General features: G+C 36.5%; 4 protein-coding genes across 15 annotated transcripts; 1 reads left to right on the top strand and 3 right to left on the bottom strand.

The window, feature by feature from the left end:
• Positions 1–454: 454 nt before the first annotated feature.
• LOC113722897 (ATPase family AAA domain-containing protein FIGL1) lies at positions 455–5572 on the top strand. Its single transcript, XM_072059074.1, has 13 exons — positions 455–858; positions 1211–1349; positions 1627–1992; positions 2232–2461; positions 2610–2737; positions 2862–2980; positions 3054–3146; positions 3813–3914; positions 4280–4382; positions 4668–4751; positions 4842–4937; positions 5051–5178; positions 5335–5572. The coding sequence occupies exons 1-13, from the start codon at positions 560–562 to the stop codon at positions 5434–5436; spliced, it is 1989 nt and encodes a 662-aa protein (XP_071915175.1). The 5' UTR covers positions 455–559; the 3' UTR covers positions 5437–5572.
• A 347-nt stretch (positions 5573–5919) lies between these two features.
• LOC113722895 (sulfite oxidase) lies at positions 5920–10470 on the bottom strand. 6 transcript variants are annotated; one of them, XM_027246122.2, is made up of 12 exons: positions 10255–10470; positions 9536–9651; positions 9372–9434; positions 9252–9288; positions 9051–9132; positions 8362–8480; positions 8144–8239; positions 7770–7880; positions 7552–7653; positions 7262–7309; positions 6953–7168; positions 5920–6386 (listed from the first exon to the last, which is right to left on the bottom strand). In XM_027246122.2, exons 1-12 carry the CDS (start codon positions 10327–10329, stop codon positions 6270–6272), a joined length of 1182 nt encoding a protein of 393 aa, XP_027101923.1. In that variant the 5' UTR covers positions 10330–10470; the 3' UTR covers positions 5920–6269. The 6 variants fall into 6 exon arrangements, with proteins under 6 accessions (XP_027101923.1, XP_071915178.1, XP_071915179.1 ...); XM_072059077.1 differs by having other exon boundaries at positions 10235–10366; XM_072059078.1 differs by lacking the exon at positions 9252–9288 and having other exon boundaries at positions 10255–10434.
• A 1043-nt stretch (positions 10471–11513) lies between these two features.
• Positions 11514–15212, bottom strand: LOC113722896 (plastoglobule-localized metallopeptidase 48, chloroplastic). Of its 6 annotated transcripts, none has more exons than XM_027246126.2 (9): positions 14827–15206; positions 14643–14700; positions 14438–14505; positions 13733–13882; positions 13362–13458; positions 12718–12827; positions 12497–12630; positions 12240–12421; positions 11514–11821 (listed from the first exon to the last, which is right to left on the bottom strand). In XM_027246126.2, the coding sequence occupies exons 1-8, from the start codon at positions 15079–15081 to the stop codon at positions 12280–12282; spliced, it is 1014 nt and encodes a 337-aa protein (XP_027101927.1). In that variant the 5' UTR covers positions 15082–15206; the 3' UTR covers positions 11514–11821; positions 12240–12279. The 6 variants fall into 6 exon arrangements, 5 of the variants coding, with proteins under 5 accessions (XP_027101927.1, XP_027101925.1, XP_027101924.1 ...); XM_027246124.2 differs by having other exon boundaries at positions 13733–13912; positions 14827–15203; XM_027246123.2 differs by having other exon boundaries at positions 11514–11826; positions 13733–13912; positions 14827–15202.
• A 545-nt stretch (positions 15213–15757) lies between these two features.
• On the bottom strand, positions 15758–25928 carry LOC113722894 (protection of telomeres protein 1b). 2 transcript variants are annotated; one of them, XM_027246120.2, is made up of 11 exons: positions 25839–25928; positions 19163–19370; positions 18918–19054; positions 18615–18804; positions 17991–18058; positions 17817–17905; positions 16881–17153; positions 16671–16744; positions 16493–16554; positions 16203–16355; positions 15758–16106 (listed from the first exon to the last, which is right to left on the bottom strand). In XM_027246120.2, exons 2-11 carry the CDS (start codon positions 19281–19283, stop codon positions 15909–15911), a joined length of 1365 nt encoding a protein of 454 aa, XP_027101921.1. In that variant the 5' UTR covers positions 19284–19370; positions 25839–25928; the 3' UTR covers positions 15758–15908. The 2 variants fall into 2 exon arrangements, with proteins under 2 accessions (XP_027101921.1, XP_071915176.1); XM_072059075.1 differs by having other exon boundaries at positions 16716–16744.
• Positions 25929–26518: the final 590 nt, after the last annotated feature.

Here is a 26518-nt window from a genome sequence, read left to right as displayed (position 1 = left end):
CTAATTATATTCCGAATTATTAATTAAATATGAATTATTATGATATCTTCGCATTTGAAGTATCAAATATTTGTTTAATTTCTTACATAATTATTTTTAAAAAAATAAAAATATATTATTTTTGAAACATAGAAAAAGATATATTATTCAAACTTAAAAATTAATAATATCATTTTTAGAAAATAAAAAAATTCAAAATGTACAAAATTTAACGAAAGTTAGTACTTTATTTTTTAAAAATAACAAAATTAGTTTTAAAAATTATTTTATTTATTTATGGGATATGAGTTATGCATTATTAAAATAAATATTTGATTAATTGTGGACCCATGCTATTACACCTTGTGGAGTGTAATCCATTGTGAGTGAAAGTGTAATAAAAGAGGAGAAAGTGGAATGCTGACGTGGCATGTGGATTACACTCCACAAGGTGTAATAGCATTGTGGATGCTCTTACGTGCGGTGCGCGTGGACAAAACTGGCGGGAAAGTGGAGTAGTAGAGACTACGGCTACCAGAGAGAGAGAGAGAGAGAGACGAAAAATAGGTGAGCAGCGGCCATGGCTACTGTGACGTCGGAGGAGAAGACGAAAATGGAAACGCAGTTTAATTGGCAATCGAGTTGGAGAAAAGAAGTGGACGTAAACCTCAAGCGTCTTCATTCTCTCCTATTCGGAGCCGATGTCGCCCTCGAAAATGGAGATTACTTTCGGGCTCAAGTACTTGCCCTAGGACTCGTCGGCTTCCTCGATTCTCGTTGTCATTCTGACGTTGATGAGGCCTTCATCAGCCCTATTCGCCGCGAAGCTCTGTCTAAGCTCGATTCGGCTCGAAATTCTCTCTTTCCTTCCTCCGATCGGTACATTCTCAAATAATTCGTCTTTTATCCACTTCTTTCCCACCTGTCAGCGCCCTCGGCATGAAAATGCCTTACTTCCTTGTTCTTTCACTAATTGAAATTGAAAGGCCTTTTTGGACGTCGTCTCATATCATAAAGGAGATTTCCTTCTTTTCTCTCTTTCTTTCTTTCTTTCTTTTTTTTTTTGGGTCAATAAAATTTGTGGACTGAATTAATCAATTCGCTTATGGAGTAAACTATTAGCCAGAGAACATGGATGAATAGTTTCATAGATCTTGTAACAAACTACCCTTTGTTTGTTTGTTTAAAGTTCCAGTTGCTTAACCACTGGTTTATGTTTGTCATGATTCAGCCAAGTATTTCAACAAGCAGGCAGAGAGCCAAGCTCTGTATTTACCAAGGGAGGAGACATCAATATTGAGAAGATTATGCAGTCCAAGTACTTTCGAGCTCTTCGGCTTCAATCTAAGGGATCAGCTGTGAATGGATTGGTAAACAAAATGAAGCCTTGATGGTTTTTAAATTGCTCTCAATAGTCTGCTGGTGTGTTTGTAGATTGACAGCCCATCTATCTCTTTACCAGCGTTGCTTTGCGTACATGTTCTTACTTCTTTGCAGCAACCATTTGTTGAATTTTTTTTATCCCACTGGCCAGTGGCCACCACCTTTTTGAACTCTTTTTGTTTTCATATGCACATGTATCAGTGATTCTTAAACAATTTATGGTTGCAAAACTTAAGAAATTACTGGAAGAACTGTTTTTTGCAGGGAGATCAAGCTGACAGTGTGCAGAAATCAAGCTGCAAACCCTCGAAACCTCTTATGCAGACAAAATTGACATACATGTATGGAAATCTTTCCAAGGCAAAAAGTAGTAGCTTTGCACCTCAGAATAGCTCAGAGGACTGTGTACTTGTTGAAACTGCTCACCCAACTCATGGTTTTCCAAAGAATCAGCATGTCCATGTCAAAGCTGAAGATGAAGAAAGAGCATGTGCACACAATTCTAATCCAAAAAGGCTGCACATGGAAGTTGCTAGCCCAAGAACCAACAACACAAAATCCCCATCATGTGCTGAAGAAACTGAGAATGATATATCTGGCAATGGATTTGTTACTGCTAGAATGAAACTGGTATTTCTCTGGTGTCTGTACAGCTTCTGTACTATTAATGTAGCTAATATTGATTTGGAACTAAATAGGTCTGCTATGTCGTAGCTAATTGGTGTTGTTGTAGTTGTCATACCATTCAGATCTTTTTGAACAACAATTTATTGCATTATCAATCGATTCAAGTCACGGGAACCTTTTCCTTGGAACACATGAGGACTTCATCTACTGATGCCCATTTTGGTGATTTTTCATTGTTGTAGGAAATGGAGGCAAGGCAAAAGCGAGGTTTAACTGGATCGCCTAGTTCTTCAGTTTCCCCACAAAATGATAATGCTGCAAGAGTTTATGGTGTCAGATCCTATGGGCCACGCCGTGGCATCCGTGGTAATTTCATTCCCCCCATAAAATCCAATGGGAATAGTGCTGGTAATGTAACTTCACGCATTGCTGGGAAGAGTGAAGATGCATTGGATGATTCAACCAAGAAATGGTTAGCAGTATAAATTTGCTTTCATTTTATGATAAGACAATAAATTAATTTTCTCTATGAAACCAGCTAGAATAACTGAGATTGCTCTCTCTCTCTCTCTCTCTCTCTCTCTCTCTCTCTCACACACACACACACACACATGTTCTAGTTTGGACTTGTTGTGTGGTCCTGATGGTGAGCTTCCTGAGAAACTGAGGAATTTAGAACCTCGCCTTATTGAGCATGTAAGCAATGAAATAATGGATCGTGATCCAAATGTTCGTTGGGATGATATAGGTCAGTTGGATCCCATTCTCTTCATATTCTTTCATCTTCATTTTTCTGGATAACCAGTTACTACAGAATGTGAGAGATAACTTTGCGTTTATGTTATCTATTTCATTGCCTATGAACTCTTTAGCCGGCCTGGATCATGCTAAAAAATGTGTGACTGAGATGGTCATTTGGCCTTTACTACGTCCTGACATATTCAGAGGCTGCCGCTCCCCTGGACGTGGTCTTCTTCTATTTGGTCCTCCAGTAAGTTTTTATTTCACCTACTCCAAAGAGATTGACCCTCTTAGTATTGATTTGTCATTCTATTATGCCACAGGGAACTGGTAAGACTATGATAGGGAAAGCAATAGCTGGAGAGGCTAAAGCTACAATTTTCTATATATCTGTCAGTTCTTTGACGAGCAAGTGGGTGAGTTTCTTTTAGTACAATTCAGGCTGATCATCCAATAAGATTATAACGTTTAGCACACAAGAAAATGGAAAAAGATCACTTTCACGTAATGGATTGTTAAAAGTCACTAGTGCATTTTTACAATTAAAAGTATCTGGACATCCTGTGCCTTTGTTGATACTCTGAAATTAAAACTTGCTGGGTATCTTGTTCTCCTAGTCTAAAACCTGTTTGTGTCATGGATTTCAAACTTTTGAGTGGGCAAATACGGTGGATGCTTGGTCTGAATCTTTCCTAGTAGTGATGTATGCACTTTTTTCGTTTTCATCTATAAATTAACAGTAATAGATTAGGCCTCACTAAATGTAGCCCAAGTAGAGAATGATTGACAATGTCCTTTTTGTTACATTCAGTTGTACTTGATTATGTGATTCCTTCTTAGGGAGGAACCAGACACCCTACAGCCTTTTAATAATTTGTTTATTGCTGTGAATAACAGGCCAAAATGTAGATACTTGTTGTTTCCAGCTCTATTGGAACAAACATTTTTGTCAATAAAAAAAAAAAACAAATGGAAGTGGTTGCTTTGTTATGTCATATTCATTTACAATTGCTCTAGTAATTACTTTTGCAAGATTATGAAGATACGCAGTGCGATTAATTTCCATCAATTGGTGATTGCAGATTGGTGAGGGTGAAAAGTTAGTAAGGGCACTTTTTGGCGTTGCAAGTTGTCGTCAGCCAGCCGTTATATTTGTTGATGAAATTGATTCACTTCTATCTCAGGTTTTCACTTTCAACCAAGAAGAGAACATTTTGGGATAATTATGTTGAGTCAAATGAGATGTTCTTTTAACATGGATCAGCATAAGTTGATTGCGTCTCCACTCTCCAGAGAAGAAATAATATTGTTTACTACTTCTTGGCTTCAAAATTTGTAAAAATGGATTATGCATTTCAACTTCACTGAAACTTCATTCCATGCAAATTTTGAGGCCCACATGCTCAGTCCAAGTTTTCTAAAGTTTATCCAAGTCCCATGTTAACTACAAGCAATTGGAGTTTTGCCATGTTTCAGAAATCAGGGAGTCAAGCTTGGGTCTCTTTCAACTCTAGTATTCTCTCTGCTAAGAACTTGTATATCTTTTCAGCGTAAGTCTGAAGGTGAACATGAATCAAGTAGGAGACTCAAGACGCAATTCCTGATTGAAATGGAAGGCTTTGATACTGGAAGTGAACAAATTCTGCTTGTAGGTAATGTTTAACTCCCAAAACAATTTTAGGTATCACAAACCACCACTAAGAAGCAAACAGATGGTAAAATATGCATATTCAAGTATGTAGACTATTGACATATGTTACCTTTTTCAACTCTGCAACCATTGTAATTGAAGCTACACATGATTGCTTGATTTCATGGTAGTTGGCGGACTTCAGGCATGTGTAAAAGTGCAATTGCTTTTCTTCTTCGAGGGCAATATTGTGTCTTGTTTCCTTGTTTTATGAGAAGTAACAGAGGTGATTCTGTTACTTAAACAGGAGCAACAAACAGACCCCAAGAACTTGATGAAGCTGCAAGAAGGAGACTTGCTAAAAGGCTTTACATTCCACTCCCTTCTTCAGGTGCGTGCAGGATTCACCAGTTTTTGTCATTCTCTTAAGAACCCTTCCATCTTTGATCTTCTTTCTAACTTTCTATATCTGAAAATGAAGAAGCGAGAGCATGGATAGTGCAGAATCTCTTAGAGAAAGATGGACTATTTGAGCTTTCAAGGGAAGATATTGGTACCATATGCAAGTTGACTGAAGGTCTGTGCCTCAAAGTTGTTGATTGCAATATAAGCTTCTCCTCAGATTTTGGGACCTAAAACGTGTAGTAATGCTGTTTTATTTTTACCTACCTCCCCTTTACATGTTCTCAGGGTACTCGGGATCTGACATGAAGAACTTAGTGAAGGATGCTTCAATGGGCCCACTGAGAGAGGCACTTACTCGGGGATTTGAAATCACAAAGCTGAAAAAGGAGGATATGAGGCCCGTAACAGTTAAGGTAATTTACAGCATATAGAGAAAATTAAAGAACAGAACCTATCTAGGAATACATAAATCTCGCTGCACTGCCTCCTTGTACAGTTTAAAAATGGCACTTTAATAACCTCAAGGATGAAAGGAATATTATCTTTTTTGTGGTTTTGGTTTTCTATAGGACTTTGAGAATGCACTTCAGGAGGTTAGGCCTTCTGTTTCTTCGAATGAACTTGGTATATACGAGGAGTGGAATAAGCAATTTGGAAGCTTAGCATTGTAGAAGGTCAGTACCGTTTATGTGGGTAGAAGCTAGAAATTGTGAACTGTGTTAGTAGTTTCAACTTCATTATGAATTTGACAGAGTCCAGCTCAATTTTACGTTGTGAATGAAATTGTGATACAAAGTCCTTGTGATACTGTTGAGCGTACTTGTTGCATAATACTTGTGCTAACAGCGATCTCTAGTGTTTTTGAGAATGAAGAGGATCGTCCACATCACTCTCTGCGATTAGTATTACAGTGGGTTCTAAATTGCCTGGGATAGTTGTCACGATTCCATTGGCCCCACCAATTTTTTTATTATGCGTCAGTACCACCACATTCAAACGGCGCTGAGCCTTATATAAAAAAATAAAAAATTGTGGATGTTGCAGCCCAATCCATTTTCGAGAAGGACGCTAAGTCTAAATTCGAGTGAAACAGATTCGCTACTGGAAATCATGGGGGCCCTAATTGATGAAACACCCCAACAGAGCCACACAAATAAAACAACTGGTGCTGTCGTCTCAATTTTAAATTTGTTAGTACTTTACAATTCTAATAACAAAACAAAATTAGACCTCCAAAATCTCATCTCGCCAAAGCCACGATGTGCAGTTTACACAAATTCTAACCCCATCATTAATTCAAAAGGAGAAGAGGTCAGAAACAACTCAAGACACATGAGTGCTACAGATGCAATCTTTACTGTAAATCGAACGGCTCCACCTACTGGCTGGCATCCAGAATCCTTCACTATCTTTGACATCATCCCCAAGCGATGAACGTGAACGTGGAAGAATACAGCTTAGAACAATGGCGGCTTTTGGCTACTCTCTTCTATTCTGCTGGCTTCTACATATTTGAGTGACCAATGCGGACATGAACTCGATGCCAGGAGGTGTTTAGTATTCCTCTCAAATTCCAAATAACTTCAACGTTTTCAGGTTGGACATTAGCAGCTATATCTACCTGGTCAGAGATGACTTGTAAATAATGAGAAGTCTTGACACCCCAAATCAATGACTAAAAGCTACAACAAAGATTATAAAGTCAGACACAGAAGCTAGCTTGCAGGTTATCTAATGCATCTCTCCGATGCAATTTGACATTCCTTCTTCACCTTACAATTCAATTTCAACTACTGAAGAAACTAAGAGATATGAATTCCCATCAATAAAATGACTTTGTTTAAAAAGTATAACTAGATCTCCTACGAAAGAACAAAGATCGAGCAGGCATGACAGGTCACCACCTCTACAAACTGCACAGATGCAAATTTTGAGGATATTGGCGCTTTTGATCTCTGCACTAGCTAGGATCATATACGAAAAACCAAATGGGTTCATTAAGAACACATCCAGGCACTATGCATCACCTTGCAAAAAACATGGACCATTTGTATAATCGTGACATGCTTCTCATAAAAAAGATCTTATTGTTCACGCGCATGACTTGGATTATGTGACAACATAAAATTTTGTAGATATTCAAACAAAGAAGCCAAGTAGCTAAATAATGAGAAACGTTTTGCTCACCGCTTTGGCCACTATCTCAGCACTTTGTGGGACTTCAGCCTCAGCCTGAAAAAACACCCATGCCCACTTGTCACTACAAGAATCTCCAGCATTGTATGGAATACCAGGTTTCTGGTATCTGGAAGCTTCCACCCAGGTTTTGCCACCATCAATAGATACATCTACCCTCTCAATGCCACGCCCGCCTCCTGATACTGCATACCCCTTTATTGTTATCTGAAAAGAAATACAATGCAAGTATACAGTAAAATAAAACAGAAACTGTGCAGCTCAACCTAACTGAGTATACTGTTAACAGAAGCAGCCAACCTTTTCATGCTTTACGAAATTTATGTCCTCCAAAGAACATATAGCAGACTGTCAACAGCAAAACAATAAGCAGGTCAATAGAACTCTAATCATCCAACAACCAGATCTTAATAATTGATAACAGTTTGATAATCGGAATTGCATCACTTCATTAATATGATAATAGACATAGTTATTTCAGGATACCCTCCATTAGCATACGGTAAAATCGAATTTCTTGTAATTATTTGGAGCACAACTCTTCTAACCTCAGGACAATAAATCAATAAAGGACTGCATCGGGCAATCACCTGAACAGGGAAATCCATTTGGGGATTCCTGGTTGACCAATTAATATTCTCCCAATCAACTGAAGGTGGAAACATTTTATAGTCCTTCTGCATAAAGAATCCCTGTAAAGTACAAAAACCGGTCAACCAAGAGAAATGAGAATAAGACAAAGAAAAAAACATATTTAAAAGCCAAGCCAAAATCATAATCGCATTGAACTGAAAGCCATCGTCCTAACCTGGCATTCTTCTGCAATTATATTGATGGAATCAAGCCACTTGACAGAACGAGCACCTATAACACCAGGTACAATAACACGCAATGGATAGCCATGATCCCTGTTCAGAGGCTTTAGATGGTGGCAAACCAATAATATTGTCAGATAATTTATCATATTAACCTCCCGGCCAAAATTCAATCATTGAAAGCCACAAAAAATCCTTTTCTTTTTTTTTTTGTCTTATTCAATTTTTTGGTCAACATTGCAAGACATAATTTAACTAAAGGAAGCATATATGGGACTGAATGTTATGATGGGATACATTTTACAGAGTAGTAGTGAAGTTTATTCCAATTAAAATCTAACTTATGACATTCTAGTGCATACAATACCTCCCCATTCATCTCATAAGCCAACAGAACATCAGCTACAGGATTTGTGGCTTGAGATAATGGAATTGATGCCTTGTAAGGACCTCCATGTTCCTCCTATGAGAATATAATTCGATCATGTAAATTATTAGCACCAAACAGTTTAATCAACCAGTGGAAGGGAATATTTTGAAAAAAGATAAATTTCGCGAAAGTAAAATGAAGGCTAACAAAATCACCTTACACTTATCTATGCTCACAAACTCAATGTGTTTTCCTCCTAAGGGAGTAACACTTGTCAACTTGGGTACGCCAATAAGCTCAAGAACATCTGTCAGTTTGGCACCACCCCAGACAGCTGAAACACAAAAAACCATAAGAGATATGCATAAATGAAGAGACTCGGCGCAAGAGTATCAATTCCTTTTTAAAAATGCTCCCATTAGGCATCAGGAGGAAAAAATGAAAAAGGAAAGGTGTCATTGTGGACATATTCTTTTTTGCTAACTACTCATGGTCATTCTACTCTTTAAAAATTTCCTGTTGGACGATCTTCACCGAATACATTGAAACTGAAAACTGGCAACTACTGTAATGCAACCACCAAATCTTTAAAAGAAAAAGGGTTTAGGAAGGACTGGCCCAATTAGACAGTTCAATTGGATCAACACTGCATGATAATGAATCGATGGTAATGTTAAAGAGAGACTCCATCAATAAGCCATTCTAACAAAGAACACATGCACAGATGATAATGGAAAATCGTAATTGCATACAGAAATTGAGCGAGATGCAGTCAGGATAAGTATGCTTTAAGTTTCATAAGAATACAAAGAGAGAGAGAGAGCTCTGAAAAGATACACTGACAATGTGGTAACTATCATGGTATCCAAAGAAAAGTTTAGTTGATGCAACATCATCCACTGACCATTTCCTATTGCAGCAACATCCCAGCCAACTCCTTTCACTTTGCGGGTTTTGCTCATGGCAGTCCTCCTATTACCAGCACACTGCAAAAGAGAAACACCACATTAATAAATTACAGTTAGCATGCACAATCACTTCTGAAAAATGAAAATTAAGATAAAAATGGCATATATAAAAAATTTAAAAAAAACAAAGGAATGACCTGTAAAGTGGCAGTGACTGTATATTTTGGAAGACTCCTGTTAATTAAACGACAAGGTTCTTCATCCCCATGAATATAATGTAAGTATTATAAGTCATCCACCATTAGCCTATCACTTACCATATATCTTTCATAAATATGTCTTTTGGATTTTGTACCAAACCACTTATAGAAACGAAATATCTGATCAATAGAACAAGAGGAGTCAATGAGGGATGTAAGATATAAGTCACTACATTCTATCTACCACTTGCGCGAGAAAATGGAGAAAAACAAGGATAGACCTGTCTATATCTTCAACTATTGGTATTGGGCCATGGTTTCTTTTGTAGAAATAATCAACAGGGGTCACATAAGAGGAAATCAAAGCTAAGCGAGGTGGCTCAGCATTGAAGGGTTCCTGAAACAAGAATGAGAACAGATCTTATAATTCTCAAAAGCTTCAGAAAACAATTGTGAAGAACTCTAAAGTGTAAATGAAGAAGAAGGATGACTATTCATTCGACCGAACAACATCCCACAAAACCAATTGTATTCATATAAATGGCCAAAGTCAACATAGAAAACTATGCTATCAACAATTTCATATTCAAAGTTTACTGATTTTGTAGTATTATAAGATGCCAAGCACACCATCTGGAGAGCCCATCAACGGAATGAATAAGACGTCCACTTAGCAGATAATGGAGGAATACCTCCGAAGCATGCTAATGCAGCATGACAAGGATGCTAATTTACTTGATTTAAACGTCGGAAACTACTACCGATTACGACCATCAAGACCGCTTCAGGTTTGCAATTCAAGAGAAAGAGAAAAAAGGAGAGGGGGGGGGGGGACTTGGTGCTGCAGACGAAAGAATCGATCATACGAGAGGGAAATATAAATGCCTTAGATATACAAAGGCATTTCACTAATAAATACTTCAAACAACTAGCCAATAAATAAAAATCGAAGGAAGAAAGACGAACACAAAACAAATTACAAGAGAAGAGAAGGGCTAGCCTTGGAATTGATTTTAAGAGAGGGGTGACGAGGGGGTTCTCGAGAGTAATCAGAAGGTGCAGTTAATCCAGGCATTGTTATCGGTAGGCAGGCGCCAATCGCAGATCCCAGGACAGGGAAATTGATGATAACAAACGTAGGAGGAGGAGTACCTCTTTTTTTTTTTTTTTATGTTACTATGAATAAGGCTGTTTGTTGGATGGTTGATGTTTGGGTTTTAACGAGGGAAGAAGGAGAAGAAAAGGACGAGGAATTATGCCACAGGATACCCTACCACCGCCAGCATAGCAGCTTTGGACGGACACCTCATGATTCATTCCCTACCACTGCCAGCATAGCAGCTTTGGACGACACGAATCACGAATGCCGTATCCTTTTCTTTCCTACTCGTCTCGCACTCTCACTAGTATTACATTTGATCATCAATCATCTTACAACTTCCGCGCCGTCGGATTGGTCCACCAATATATCATTCAATCCGGTCCAGGTACCCTTGTTTGGAAAGTGATTTTTGGACCGAACATATTTCGCAATCAACTTTTTACTTCATCACGATACATCAAAATTATTACAATATATTTTTCGACAAAAACTCCTAAAAATAAGCATCGATCACATGTATAAATTGTACTATTTTGGTCTCAAATTATACTTCCGGCTTATTTTTTGACTAAAAATGCAGACGCCAGCTCAGATCTGTGCCTCACGTATCAATAACTATAGGCGCAAAATGGTGACTTAAAAACTAGAAAGTCACATAGTTCAGATACTTATTATTTGACAAAAAAAAAAACATTTAAAGATCATACAGTAAAACTTTTTGGAATATATTCTATGCGTGACAAAGCTATACAGTTATTCCAGTGCCGATAAGCCGTCAAAGCTATACGGTTAAACTGAGCAAGGATGGAATTAAAATCTGCGGTTTTAAGTGCTTCCCGTTTCTATTTCATGTAGAGCATGTTACCACTCCACTTTACTTCTTTCTCATGGCTCTTTTTCAACAATTATATGGTATATTATTATCAAAAAAAAAAAAACAATTATATGGTATATTACACTCCCATTCGCCTAGAGAATGCAACCCATTTCCAAATTGGAATTACAGAAAAGAATGACTGACTCTATTTCATTTGTCGTTAGAATGAGCGGAAGATTCATTACATTTATAATTGTCAGCTGGAGGAAAGACAAAAAACAATGTGTGAGAGAGCTAGAAATTGAGTGGAAGCGACTCTTCCTTTGGTAGGACGAGGAAATAGACACCACCAACATCGAATTTTTCATTTGTGTGTGAACAGTTCATACAATGTCGTGTCTATACAAATACGGTACAATCCCTAACTCCAAACTGCAAACCTCGATTGCATCCCCCGAATTTTTTCTTCCTGGGTGGGGAAATGTGGGTTAAATTCAAGACTAGATACATTCCTCACTAGCATAATATACAACTATCAGTCAAAAAGTCAAGAACAGCTGCTTCAATGATCGATCTACCAGAGCTTTGCATGACAAGTAAATCTACTACAGCCACTCATCTGGACTCCTGTGTATACGCCATAGCTGCCTGATCTATGCATGGAGCAGCAAAGAAAATCATCAATGAAAACATAAACATTAACATAAGTTTGCAATGCGCAAATAAGGTGACTGAGGGCACATATGATATGCATCACGAGGATAAAAGATCAGTAGATCAACAAATTGTCTCGCTCAACTCCCGCTGAACCGAAGTAGACAAAACTTACCTTGTCTTCGAGAATGGTGGTAAAAATGTTGTTTTGACAAAAAAAATATAAGGAAAACTCTTCAAAAGTTACAATGGAATCAGATAGGACCATAATACAGAACCAGTGGCTTCAATAATTCCCTACTCCCGTCTCATAGGCAAAACATGCAAAATCAACAGGGAAAACGAGGGACAAGTTTATGAATGCAAAAGGGCAAAAGGAAGCAACAAAATACTGAAAAAAACCAACACATACCTGTAAATTTGCACTATTTAAGTAATCAAATTCATCATCCTTATATAGCTACTCTTTGCATAGGATTGACCACAACTGCACGTGTAAGAAGATGTTTGTATTCTTGACTTCTAGACCATTCATCAATCTCCCTTGCGCGTAAAACAGGAAGAGGATGTGAAAGTTGCCTTGTTTGAGCATTTCTGAGTGGGAAAATAAGCATTTAGCTCAACGTATCGATATTCAAATCATGCAGTGCTCTGAAAACACTACCGCACCTTATATACCACCCAACTGGGCTTGAGGAAGCCTTGTCATAAGAGCGCGCTTGCTCCAAAAAAGCATCCACATTTAGTTGATCAGCCAATGAGGGGCAACCACCAGCTAATTTCATGAGAACAGAGATGACCACCTCTTGTAGGAGCATGAGATATAATAACAAGTTAATTCCATGATTTAGGCCAATCACCCAAATAAGGTTGTTTCCAAATCTCTATACCTTTGGATCTTGAGCAACAAGAAGCGCTGCACGATCACATGTAAGTTCTGCAGCTCGAAGCCAGCGCAGAAGCTGTTCTTCTAATCTTTGGGCAATTAAACCACCAAGACCTGTAAATGGTGGTATTATTTGGTTTGTTTGATACATATCATTTGACCAATAATTTTCTAAAGATTCTCTAAATGCGTTTTCTGACCAACTCTTTACTTTTTCAAACACATTTTTATTACATCACATCTTACAAAAAATTAGGAAAATTTTGTCCCAAATAATCTTCAATCCAAACAAACTCCTTTATTTTTAGAGTCCAAACCTGATCAGAAAAAAAGTAAGCATCTAGTTTCTCCTCGACATGACATCCGGTAGATAGCCCAGATAACTGATACAAAAGGCAAAATTTGTCCATAACCAGTAATGGAGATGCCAGCTCCCATTCACACACAGGAAGCATGACAGACAAATAAGATCGCCTGATCTCAAATTAGCACAATAAAAATAATTAACTGGTTATGATTATCACATCTATCAACCACAAAACAGCACAAATCAGAAAAAACAACAGTAGGTACCATGCTTCCTATATCTGATCATACTGCCTAATCTACTTGTGTACCCGTCAAATCTCTTAAATAAAAATTGTGTACCTGGAAGACTGTATGCTCCAAGCGTTAGAATATTAGCAAATGTCAGCCAAACACCATGGTCACATTTCAGATGACCCAATTCATGAGCCAAAACAGCCTAAATATTCCATTCCAAGAAATGTTGTCAGCAATCTAATTGAGTAAGTTAGTGACTGAATGAGTGATTGCATATGCACGGAAAAATTGCTTAAAACTAAATCGAAGAAAAGAAAAAGAAAAAGAACATCACATCATTGAGTTCCTGTCATAGAACTGGAATATTCAGCTTAAAGCACATATAAAACATATTTTGATACGCCAGCAAAGGTAGAAAGACCCATAAGGTGTGCGATGTGATGTGCGTGACTGTAGAAAAAGAATATAACGAAAACCTGCAACTCCCTTCGAGTGAGAAGCTCCACAAGGCTTGTGTGAACCACAATAAATGGTTTTTTACCACTGATAGCCAGCGTGTAAGCATTGGGGATGGGACTCTGACGCACATACAAGTCAGGAGACTCGATGTTCAAAATGTGGGAGGCCTGAATCATTAAAGAATGAAGTTCTGGGAGCTGTTACAACACACAACACTCAAATTAGGCAATTGAAAACAAGTTAAAGAGAATCTTCTTCCTTTAGGCAACTTAGTTTTCTAAAGAGTTAATTTGAAACGCAGCTAATGGCATTCTTCTGCATGTAAAACTAAGAACAACAAACAGGAAATACATGTTAATGCAAGACAAATGACTAAGGTCACATCAAATCCAGTAAAACAAGGAAGCAGCCTATCGTTTAAACAAAGACATAGTCGGACACAGGAGAGTAGAGCGCCTACTTGCATGAAATATCAATTGTCACCTTTCAACAGTTAAAGAGCGAAGGTAAAAAGTCAAAAAGCATCCAGGAAATGGGACCATGACAGGGTAAAGCAGTTGCAGCACATCAATGGGCTTCAACAAAATCCATACAGCGCATGATTTCCAAAGTTTTTTTTCGAACGGCATCAAGATTGGAAAGGAAACAATTTCGTGTAAGAAAATAGTCAGTCTTCCTTGAACACGTGGAGGAAAATGGATTCCTGAAAGAGAAAAAATGACCTGATTCTCCGTAACAAGAACTGAGGTACCAATGTTCTCCAAAAGCATGACCTGCTCTGTGACGGTTCCTGCAGTTTCACGCAGTCAAACTAGCTTCCAGCAACAGTTCCGTAGATGATTGTTAACTAATAGTACTCGTAAGCGAAAATCAGCACATGAAGAACGAAATCATAAAGTGAAACCAGGAATGGTGAATAAGGAGCACCTAGCAATGCTTTTCCAATATCATTTAAACCGGGAACGGCTCTCAGAAGCAGAGTATTCTGATGCAGAGAAAAAACGCAAAGCCTAGTAAACACTTGGGAGGAACTCAATAGATCACCGACAATAAGTGGGAGTGGGATAAAAGACGATTAACAAAGAAGAAAGAGTACATCTCCATGACATACCTGTCTGTCGAGAGGATGCCTAAAATCATCGGCGTCGAGATTTCGAAATACAACAGAGGCAGCTCCGGATACCGTTAATCTAAATATCCGGTGAATCTTGGGCGGTCTAGGGCGAAGGGAGGACAAACTGAACGACACCGCGAGGTTTTCTTTACTGCCAACGGTACTAGCAGTAGTAACACGAAAGCTGCGAGTGAGAGGCGAAACTTTTGCTGCGGGGAGATTGAGGGAAGAAGATAGAGGAATATAAGCCATGGAGGGAAGGGAATGAAATGATGGACTCCGGAATGAATTTGGGATTTTCAAATCATCAGATAAGGAAGAGACTACTTTTTTTTTTTCACAGTAGTATAGACTATAGACTATAGACTAGTCTGTTGATATATAGTATGATTCATGGAACCAGGGGAGTGGAGGAGGGACGTAGACTTCTTTGCCACCACAGCCCGTACTCATGGCAACTATTTTCCGCCATTTCCTTTTCCTGCCGTTGACTTTCAAATAACTTAGCACATCTTTTTTTACATTTTTCTTCTACTTTTTTTTAATATGACATAAAGCTTCTGGTTCTTTCTGGGGGTCTGAAATACATCCTCCGACATGTAGTAGCAGGATGTGAGCTATCGGAGGCAAAACTGGCACCTGCTCCCCCTTTCCGAATGAATGTCCAGATTATTAGTGGAACTTATTAATTTCTAGGGGAGTAAAATCCCTTTTTTTCTTTTCTTTTCCTAACAAAACCTTATAAAAGTTTTAAACTGTTTCTCTCCCTTTGGACTTCTTTCTATGGAAAAATTGCTTAGTTATTTTATCTACTGCCTGCCTGTCCCCAACGGGGGACGCTTAATCATATACATACAACTCTAAACACGCACAACATCTTCACTTGCATTCTTGCTTCCTGGCTAGCGGCTACCACCACAAAGAGGAATCATTCAAAGGCCACGAGTAAATCGAATGCTGGACAATCAAACAATACATAATAACCACTACATCTATTGCAGGAGCAAACCCTTTAGTCTAGACTCTAGAGTATGATTCAAAACCCTAATGACTGGCTATCCTTAAATGCAGTTATAGTATCACGTAACAAGTCTAGTGTTACATATATGAAAGTGCCTACTTCCCCAAAGATCATTTTCATTCGAGGAATGAAATCCAATACAACATACACTCCATGGAGGATTCCGCCATGTGTTATCTGATTCAGACATGCCGAGCAATCTGTTCATCTTGACAGCAAGTGCATCAATGTCTAGCTCATCACCAAAGAATTCATCCTGGCCAACTCAAAAACGCGGAATTCCCCAGAATAAATTGAAATGTGATTTAAATAGCTAAGTATTTCAAAGCATAAGAAAAGAAACTAATCCTACCGCATCTCCACTTTGCAGAAGTGCATGTATTCTTGCTGTAGGATCCTCCAGGGTAATTCTCATCCTATAGCTGCCAGTGGGCGATCTGAAGCATTCAACTTCTGCCGGAAGAACTGCTAGGAAACGGACGACACACTTGAACATACCACGAACCTGCACAAGGAAATGAGCTTCAGTTTCACTACAAAAGTGCACAGACAGCATTTGCTGGAAATTCCAAAGTTAAAAGGTACGTCTAGTCAAACACAGTAAAATGATAATCATGGTACAGAAAAATAAAATAAAATCACCAGAGGTGACGTGAGAAGTTCCATTAATGTAGTACAACGAGCTTGCTCAAAATTTGGTACCTCTGAGAAAAAATAAATAATTTCAATGCCAAGATATCGTCCTATCGCTTTGCATAATAAGTGCATCATAACTGCTAAAACTTTTTAATACTAGGGAAATGGAAATAACATGAAATACCAGTCAAAAAATTAGATGTGGGACTAATACAGGAAGGCAAGCAACCTTGTCGTGCAATTCTCTCCTTATAGTCCCTGCCTCACGAGACCCACAGGAATAATATAGTGAAGCTCAATAACTGCAAACAAAGCAACTTCTACCATATGGAAAACGAAAAATCTTGAGCACCTTTGATTGACATTTCTCAGAATTAACAACAATAGGAGATACCTCAAATGTCCAACAACACTATTGTCATTCCTGGACAAGTGTCGAATTTTGGTTTGAGGAGTCAAAACACCTTCCCACAAGCCCGAAACAGTCCTGCAGTGAAGATTACGGATTCTAACCCAATCTCTTACAATTTTGAAATGGTTACCAAAATGCTCGTATTTTTCATCAATCATAACCCTCAATACAGTGCCAAGACGAGGGAAATTATTTAAAACATTTGGAGGCAAACCAGTTTGCTCCAATTGTAAAGGCAACTTGTCAGCTCCAACCCTGCAATACATATGCCATTAGGCCCTGCTTTTAGTTTTGCCTTTCAATGAGATTACCCCAAATTGAAACCTTGTGGTAAAAAGAATTTAAAAATGAAACTGACTGCCAATTATAAAGCAGGACAGGTTTATACAGGATAAAAGCTCAATGCATCAACAAAAATACCAAACATGAATTTCCATACCAATGGGAGTTACCAAAAAGCTTCTTTTATTACTTATGTTTATGAATGAATTAAACTAAACATCACCAAATGGCAGGAATTCCTTTCAGCTACTTCCTTTTTTTCTTCTTTCACTCTTACTTCCTTTCCTTTTTTTTTTCCTGCTCTATTCAGTTTGTTTGTTTTGTCATGAAGCCGTGATGGAGGGAATAGGGTTACTGCATTCCAGTTTGAATCTTATCTGCACTTATTCGCAACTTTTTCAACCAGTAGTAACGTTATTAGTAGCTCACATATGATGAAAACATCTAGGTACAATTTTAAACACTTGAGAGTTTAGAGTAACGCCATGGAAATATAGAAAATTATAGAGAAGAGGGCGAACAAACATTCTTCTTAGATTTTAAGTTTGTTCTTTTGGCATTTCACTCTGCTTTAAGGCGTTATGCAGTGAGATCACCAGGAACATTTAACATGAAGTGACGGTGGCAAAAACTTACTCTTTTTCTAAGTGAAGGGCGGGAGCATCAGTTCCATCCCACACAAATAGCATCCATTTGTCATTAGATATTTCACACAGATGGAGAACCTTCAATCCAAACAATTAGAAGTTTAAAAAAACGATATTGTTAAAAATTCCATAGCAAAGGAAACAAATTTATATTATAAATTACCATGCACACAAGATCAATAAATTCATGCCCTTTGATATCTTTCAGCAGCACAGCATAATCACTGGTTCCTTAAGTCATCAGAGTAAACTTGAATGTCAAACAGATATTAAGAGATGGAATCTCTAGATATGTCATCCAGCATCATACAATTGGAAAGACGTTTATATTCATAGAAAGGATACTGGTTGACCCAAGCACATTTTAAGATTCGGAAAGCAAGTAATTGCAAAATGTAAAGCTGCCATGCAGTTCTTTCCTGAGGCATTTCGAGATCTCGAGATGATTTGCGTCTTTTATGAGTTCGTAACATATAGATTCTAGAATTTTCAGCATAATCACGGATCAAAAATTAATAGGAAGATTTTTTTAAAAAAATATATATGTTTGGAAAGCAAAAATTAAGTTGTACACTGGGTAAGCAACTGTAGGCTCCCTGAGAAGATGGATGCGTTGTTACAACTTACAAACAATAAAAACACAGATAGTAAGCAAGTCTAGGTCAGAGCAAATTGTTTCAATTCAACCAGCAAACGTGAGCATGCTGACAGGCGACAGCAAAGGCCAAAACAGTTTGAAACTCGAAAAGTGAAGATGTAAAAACAAGAACTCCGGTTTTGTAAATACCAGCATCAAAAGGAGTAATCTGGGACCAATTCCTCATACGTCTAACAAAATGTTTATCAGAATGTAGAGAGTAAAATGACGGAGAAACTTGATATGGCGTGAAGTCATTTGTAATTCTCCCGTCAAACAGCGCAAAAGAGGAGGCCTTGTGGTCGTAAACAGCAGTATAATTTTGGTTATAGAATTCCACCTGTATTTGCGAAAAGAAATGAAAGAAGAAGAGGCGGGATCAAAATATGAGGTTATTCACCAAGCAGTTTTATTCGCCTGTTAAAACCTAGCAACTTAGTTGTAGCACTATACCTTGAAACTGCAGAGGAGGATGATATCTTTGTGGGAACGAAGGTGGGGAAGCCCATCAATGTTTCTCATGAACACATTAACAGTCACCTCTGGAGTTTGTTGAGATTGGTCTATGATCTTCAGAACCGTACAATAATCTGCCAATTACAAGTTCAAACCCAGCCACCTCTGCTTAATATCATTTTATGTACATATATCAAAGAAGAAGAAAAAACCCCACACAAATACAGAAGAAAGAACCCCACCAGTCCCGTTGGTCCTCCTGGGAACGGAGAACTCAACCACAAGGCCCACAAGATTAACTTTACGATGTGCAAAGCTGCTCAAATCCTTCAACTTCACCATGTATCGACTATCCCCTTTCATTTCTGGAAGGATTTCTGTTCTGAAGCTGCACTGCAAAACTTCCAACTCCCCAATTCTACTGCATCCTCGAAACCTCCCAGTTACCTTCTATTTATTGAAGTGTGAATAACAAAAATAGAGTGTAAATAATCTTACTTATTTAAATTAATAAGAAAGCATGTAAATATGTTATATTTGTTATCTTTTCTTATGGTCTTATAGAAGTTTTAATTGTTGTAGAATCATAAATACCGCAAGACAGTCGGAAACGTGATGGGTTGAAGTTCAAATAGGATAACATGCATATTAACCAACAATTTGAAATGAAATGTTTTTAAAAGGTAACCAACAATTTCAAATGTGAAGAGTAGATGTGGAAGTTGAGAGGAATATATTTTATAAATTAAATTAAATGTGAAATGCTAGAAAAATGGAATTGGTAGTGGGAAGATACGTAGAGGCTTGTTGCTAAAAATTCCTTCTCAAATTTATATAGATATAGATTACTCAATTAATAGTTATTGGATCTTAAGAAAACAAAAAAGAACTAAAACATAATGCTTATGTAGGAGAAATAGCAATATAATAAAAAGTAGAACTGAGAATGACACAGGACATGTGACAGAAGATTCGTTGCGATAGAAAATGCGGTAATCAAATTCGAATGTGTACTCCAAAACTGTTTTACCAAAATGCGTGTCAATCTACTCTTTTTTTTTTTTTTTTTTTTTGCCTGCAACGATAGATGTCCTATAACCCTATCTAGCCTAATCTAGGAGAAGGGGTAAAGGGAGATGGTCAATTAAGACCAGCCACATATTGTGGCAAATTTATGGGATGCAGGGGTTGGACCCTGACCTCCCTGAGTCGAAAAAGAGCAGGTAACAGTAGTACTCAGTGTGCTTGGATAGTGCAATTTTGCCAAATAATGCGTGAATCGACAACGGTATGCATCCAGCCATCGACTTCAGAAGCAAAGCGGTCCACAGATAGATTAGCAGTTGGAATTCACCATATCGTGATTTCCGAAATCCTATAACTCACACGAGAACCGATTACCCCTCTTTAAAGAACTTGATATTCTTTTAAATCATAACTGCTTCATGGATAAACCCAAAAATCAACATGTGATAACCTTCCCCTGCAAATCTGAGACAGATCAATACTGTGTTATTAGTGTGAATACCCGTGCTACGTACGGTACTGATATTATTGAAAAAAATAACATGGTGAACAAATAAAGGTGAAAAAATTGAACCAATAAAATTTAAATATAATATCTGTTCAACAATAGTTTATTGTTTAACAAATCTTGAATTTTTCTTTCTTTATTTCTTTTTTTTTAAAGACCTTTTTCTTGAATTTTGCAGCATCCCTCGGGTTTTTCAATCTTTGTTATCTTCTTTTCTAAAAGCGTCAAGGTGAAAGGTTGCATTGCAATTTGACCCTACAAAAAATCTAGAAATTTTATTAAAACATAATTCAGCGCTTTTTTTTATTTTTCAAGTTAGAAGAAACTCTATCCCTTACATAGGTAAAGAAAAGAGAATTAAGAGATGGAGTTCCAAATATATTCTTTTAATAATTTCACGTACTTTTAATCATTTTTTTTTTTAAAAAAAAAAGGAAACATACTCTTTCAACATGATAACATTACATACTTTGAATTTAAAAGCCTTCTTTGGCAATTTCTTTTCAATATTTGTTCTTTTAATAGTAAGCAAAGTTGGAGTAGAAATTAAAATAAATCTCTGGGTGATAATTTTTCTAATCTAAGGACTTCGATTTTTTTTTCCAACTTTTCAGGGTTTGAATGAAATTAACCCGTCCGCAAAAAAAAAATATTTTTTAAATAAATTTGAAGAGGAGGGGACCCAAAAATAACTTTGTAAGTATTTTCACCTTTATTTGTTCACCATTTTAATTTTAACATATTTGACCTTGTTAAAAGTTCTGAAAAATCTATATCTATATAAATTTGAGAAGGGATTTTTAGGAACAAGCCTCCACAACCCTTCCCACTCTCAATTCTATTTTCCTAGCATTTCACATTTATCTTATTTCGTAAAAAATATCATGGGCACATTACATCCCCACGTTTCCCTCAAATAAGGAGTTAACTTCAACTAACACTCCCACGTCCCCTCAAACAAAAATTTAACTTCCACTTACGTTAAAACTCTAACACTCCCACGTTCCCTCAAACAAAAATTTAACTTCCACTTACATTAAAACTGTTTCCACTTACCCGTGCGTCAGATGGTTGTATACATCCCCACGTTTCCCTCAAATAAGGAGTTAACTTCAACTAACACTCCCACGTCCCCTCAAACAAAAATTTAACTTCCACTTACGTTAAAACTCTAACACTCCCACATTCTCTCAAACAAAAATTTAACTTCCACTTACATTAAAACTGTTTCCACTTACCCGTGCGTCAGATGGTTGTAGTACCACTACTGATTCCCATTTTCCAGTGAGTTGAAGAGCATTGACCAGAATAAAGATAGCCCATAATTCAACGGAATTGAAGATAGCACATGATCTTTTCCAACTGCCACGAAGCAACAATATACTTGGTACTACTTTTGGGAATTACTCTTAAAACCCTTCCAATCAACTTCCTTCTCGAACCTCTCAAATTAACTTCATAATGGAACATGGCCGTTTACAGGCATGTCAACAATGCCTGAATTTCAAACTCGCAAGATTGCAATGGAGGAAACATCTGCTAACAAAACGAAAAGGACGCCACAACGGTCCTGCACAAGAATTGGAATAGTTCCAACAACTTTGCGTCGACGAAAGAGAAATCTCACATCAACTACGATGGATAAAATCTCGACTACACCGACTCAAACGCCGCGCCAATCAAATTAGAAGTTTCGGTACTATTTATTCTTTTAATATTGATATTTTCATTGTATTTTCAATTATAAATAATATTCTCAATATTGTAATATTATTGTTGTTTCCATACTAATCCTTGCTGGCTCAATCAACAAAGTATGGTACTATGGCTTTTATGTGAGTTTAGGCATTTAGACATATAGTTCTCATTGTATTAGTAATTAATCATATTAGTCCCAGAACATGGTCATAGCTTTGATTAGGGAAAACGTTATTTTTTCATTAAATGTCTTCCCATTAATGCTATTATTTCTACGCACAAAGCGCTAAAAGTTTAGAACAAAAATGGAGATTAAGATATTTTCTCCAGTCACCTCGAGTGACTATTCAGACTTAGAGACAAATAGCTTGGGAAACTGATGAGGGACTAATGTAACATTCTTTTTTTTTCTTTTGAAAAAAATATAAAAGTAAGGTAATGTGAATTAACTGAAACATTATACTGAACAAGGAATGCAGTTTGCATTTATTGCAGAAGTTTTTGGTGGAAGATCATGCTTAAAGTGCTTCACTATAGCCCTTTAAATTTGACAAAGATAATGAGTAATTCCCAAAAGTATACTACATCCCACATTATGGCTGAAAAACTGATCATATCATGAGTTGTGCTCATGATGTGACTTATGTAGGTTTTCCCCCAAACTGTTAATTCTACTCACGCAAAATAGTAGTACTATTAATTATGAGTTGTGATCTTTGGAGTTTTTTCGTTTCTTTGAAATAAGATGTTCTGAAGGTTGACATTAAGAGATTACTACTAACGGGTAGGTTCGTTTTTTGTGTTTTGGCTTTTTTTTTTTTTGGTAGATTTTGTGTCTTACTGCATTACATGTCCTTGGGCTGCTTAAATCTGGATTATGCTGTAATTTTACTGTGGAAAGTAGGAATCGTGCAAGACAAAAATGTTGACGATCGAGAGAAAGAGCAAAAAAAAAAAAAAAAAGGAATAGATTCAAAAAATAATTCTTGCAAAAACATATGAGACAATGGCACCTAAGAATCTTGCAAAACATTGCTTACGAGAACATATGAGACAATGGCACCTAAAAATTAATATACTTTTTAGGTGTAATCTTATGGACAGTAATCTTATGTATCAAAATAGAAGTTTCGGTACTATTTATTCTTTGAATATTGACATTTTCATTGTAATTTCAATTATTACTAATATTTTCAATATTATAATATAATTGTTGTTTCCATTGTTTACAAGTTTCGGTACTATACTTCGCTCTTCAAGACAGGCATGCACGATTCATGTTTCGTTGTGATGCTTCTTATCTTAGAGATTTAAAAACAAAGGTATACATTATTTATATGTATATTTTTTTACACAATATTATTTACAAACTGACTAAAACAAAAGATAATTTTGAACTATGTATGCTTTTAATTGTCAGAAAAATGGAGGTGCATTGTTCGACCAACACATTAATTCATGCAAAAATCGTGCATTCTCATTTATAGTGTGAACTCCACAAAAAACAACAGAATTAATTAAACCCCCAATACTGGCGTTCGTACTCAGAGTTGACTGGTGTGAAGAATGTTCACACCTTCGTAGAAGATTATCAAATCAAAGGCAAAATGTCTGTATGCATTTCATTTACTTATCAAATTAAATATTCAATTATATTTAATTGGACCCTTATGTCGTTCAATTTATGATATAGATTTCTATTTTTTTTTCAGGATCCAACCTTCATCGAAATGATCGTTTATAAATAATGGAGATGTTTTTATCATATATTGAACTATTGTTACAAAGTTTCATTTTTTTAAATATACTTTCATATGCCCGTGATTATAATATTTTACTATTTTTAAATTCTTCCATAGATTGTAATTTTTTTTAATAATATAGGCACCGTGCGTAGCACGGGTATTCACACTAGTTCTAAAGTAATTTCATAACTTCATTTTCAGCATCTGCTTTTTTTTTTCTTATTATTACGTTACAATTGGCATGCTGCTTGATATACTAAAGAAGTCAAATATGGTCATATTGGATTAATGGGATCAAATACCATATAACTTAATGTCTATTCAATTAAATTAAATGATTAACTTTTTTTTGTCCAACTTTACTTTGAAACAAAATCTATGTGCTATCGAGGACTTCATTTCAAAAAAAAAAACACTATCTGCCTTTTAAGACTGTTCTAATGCTTGCCGATATTGAAGAATTCAGAACCTGGAAGAAATGGCTAGTCGTTTTGTCAATAGCGTCTGCATAAGAACAGCCGACAGTTTCAAGCTGAATTCAAGCAAACCAAAAAGGTGCATTTCTAGATCAGGTATGCTCATAATTGTTACTACTCCTTTTGTATCAATCTTAATGCAATAACTGCTACACTGGTATCTGAATTCTTTAGTCTCTTCTGATCCTCTTCACGTAAGAGTTATTGCTATGCAAGATGAATTTTCAACGTTTCCTGATGTTGTGTCTCGAATTAAAGAAACATGAGATCAAGAAGGTTGTAATTTGACTTCCAAGTGAAGTTTAAATATGATTGAAAAAACAAGGCCTTCAAGTACATTGCCAAGCAGCTTTAATGAGTGAGGCTATTGCAGGCCTAAAAATGAGATTCCAGAAGATCACGTTGGTTAATTGGTAGAGGTTTAATAGGCCCTACTCTGATGGTTCGAGTTTGTGTCTTATCATGAACAATAAGTGCAGTTAAACTTTACAATTTCGTTCTTCACACACATCGCTTCCACTTTCCATTTTCGCTAAATTGATGCTGTTTGAGTAGCAACAGCATGGTAGATGCATAAATCATGCATTTAATGGGTCTTTTGGAGCATGTGCTTGTGATTTTGTGTTTATACTTTATCCCACTATTGAGTATCTTTGCTTTACGGTGTAACAATAAGCAAACAACCGTTTATAGGATTTTGTAAAAAGTTTTCAAAAATAATGGACGATCAGAAAATCAATGCAATATCATTCATGACTAAAAGCAAATTCTTTTTTTTTTATTATTGGTCATATAAATTTCATTCCTTGTATTTAAAGCAATAAGGAGTCATATGTCTTAGATTTTTTTTTTTGTTCTTTTTTTTTTTGTAATGGCAAGGCTTTATGTCATTAAGATACTTAAAACTCGCATAGTTTTCACGTGCAAAGTTAATAACTTTGAATAAATTGGTATTTTCTTACAGAACTTTCAAATATTTCTTGCAACACGTTCACTTTTTAACATAAGTATTTTTTTGCCACCCAATACCAGAATTCTATGCTTTGAGAAAATTAAAAGTCATTTTTCAACATGGTAGTTATTAGTTAGTCACTGACGTATTTTATTTAGCAAAAGGAAGAAAATCAACTTCAACATTCCTCTCATCAATTTTTATTCGAAATTTTCCTATTTAACAGAGATGCTACAAAGATAATGACTAAACATCTTACCTCTTGTACTATTTTCTTTTTTTTTTTTAAACATCGATCCTCCACTAAACAACACAACCGTTCATAGGAAGATACTCATAGCCCAGTTCCTTTGAATGGTTGTTTGCTTATTGTTCCGTTCATAGGATTTTGTAAAAAGTTTTCAGAAATAAAGGATGATCAGAAAATCAATGCAATATCATTCATGACAAAAAGCAAAGCAAAAGCAAAACATACTTAAAAGGCAGAGGGGCAGAGGGGCAGAGGGAACCAACCTGAAAAATTAAGCCGGCAAGAATATACTTCTAATTCTCCGCAAGAAGATTGATTTCTGTTGAAGTCTCTGCACATAATATCTTCCATTACTGCTCACAAAAGAAACAAAATCAATACATTTACAAAATCAATAGATAACCAAAAACAAATAAGAAACTGAGAGAGAGGGTGAGGAAACTTTAGATGAGTTCCCTACAAATTTTGCGTGAAAAATTTTAATATATTAAATAATAGGACAACTTGAATTTGGGATAGCAGATAAGTGGGGCAAAGTTAAAATAACACAATAATACTAATCAATAGCTAAATGAGCAGGGTCACTTACTGAAAGGTAGTCACTGCCGCTTCCTGACGTCTGCCGAAGGTTCAACAAAAAAAGTGTGATGCGTACTAAGAAGAGCACCAGAGTTCTGGTACCAGGATGGGATAGCTTTCAGGTATTTACCATGCTATGTTTGGAGTACTTTTAATTGGAGTGGGAAACGTGGGAGGAAATATAGGGGAAAACGTGGAATGATGTAGGAGTGGTTGTAGGGTGAGTTAAGAGATAGTGAGAATATTTTAAATTTAAATTTGATTAGTGATAAAGTGGGTTATAACCCACTACATTTTATGTATTAAAATAAATACAAAAATCTAGAAAAAAAAAATAAGAAGTTTAAAAACTATTGAGAGAGTT

Source organism: Coffea arabica, chromosome 7e (genome assembly GCF_036785885.1).
Source record: "Coffea arabica cultivar ET-39 chromosome 7e, Coffea Arabica ET-39 HiFi, whole genome shotgun sequence".
Lineage (NCBI taxonomy): Eukaryota > Viridiplantae > Streptophyta > Magnoliopsida > Gentianales > Rubiaceae > Coffea > Coffea arabica.
This window is presented reverse-complemented; position numbering and strand designations above follow the sequence as displayed.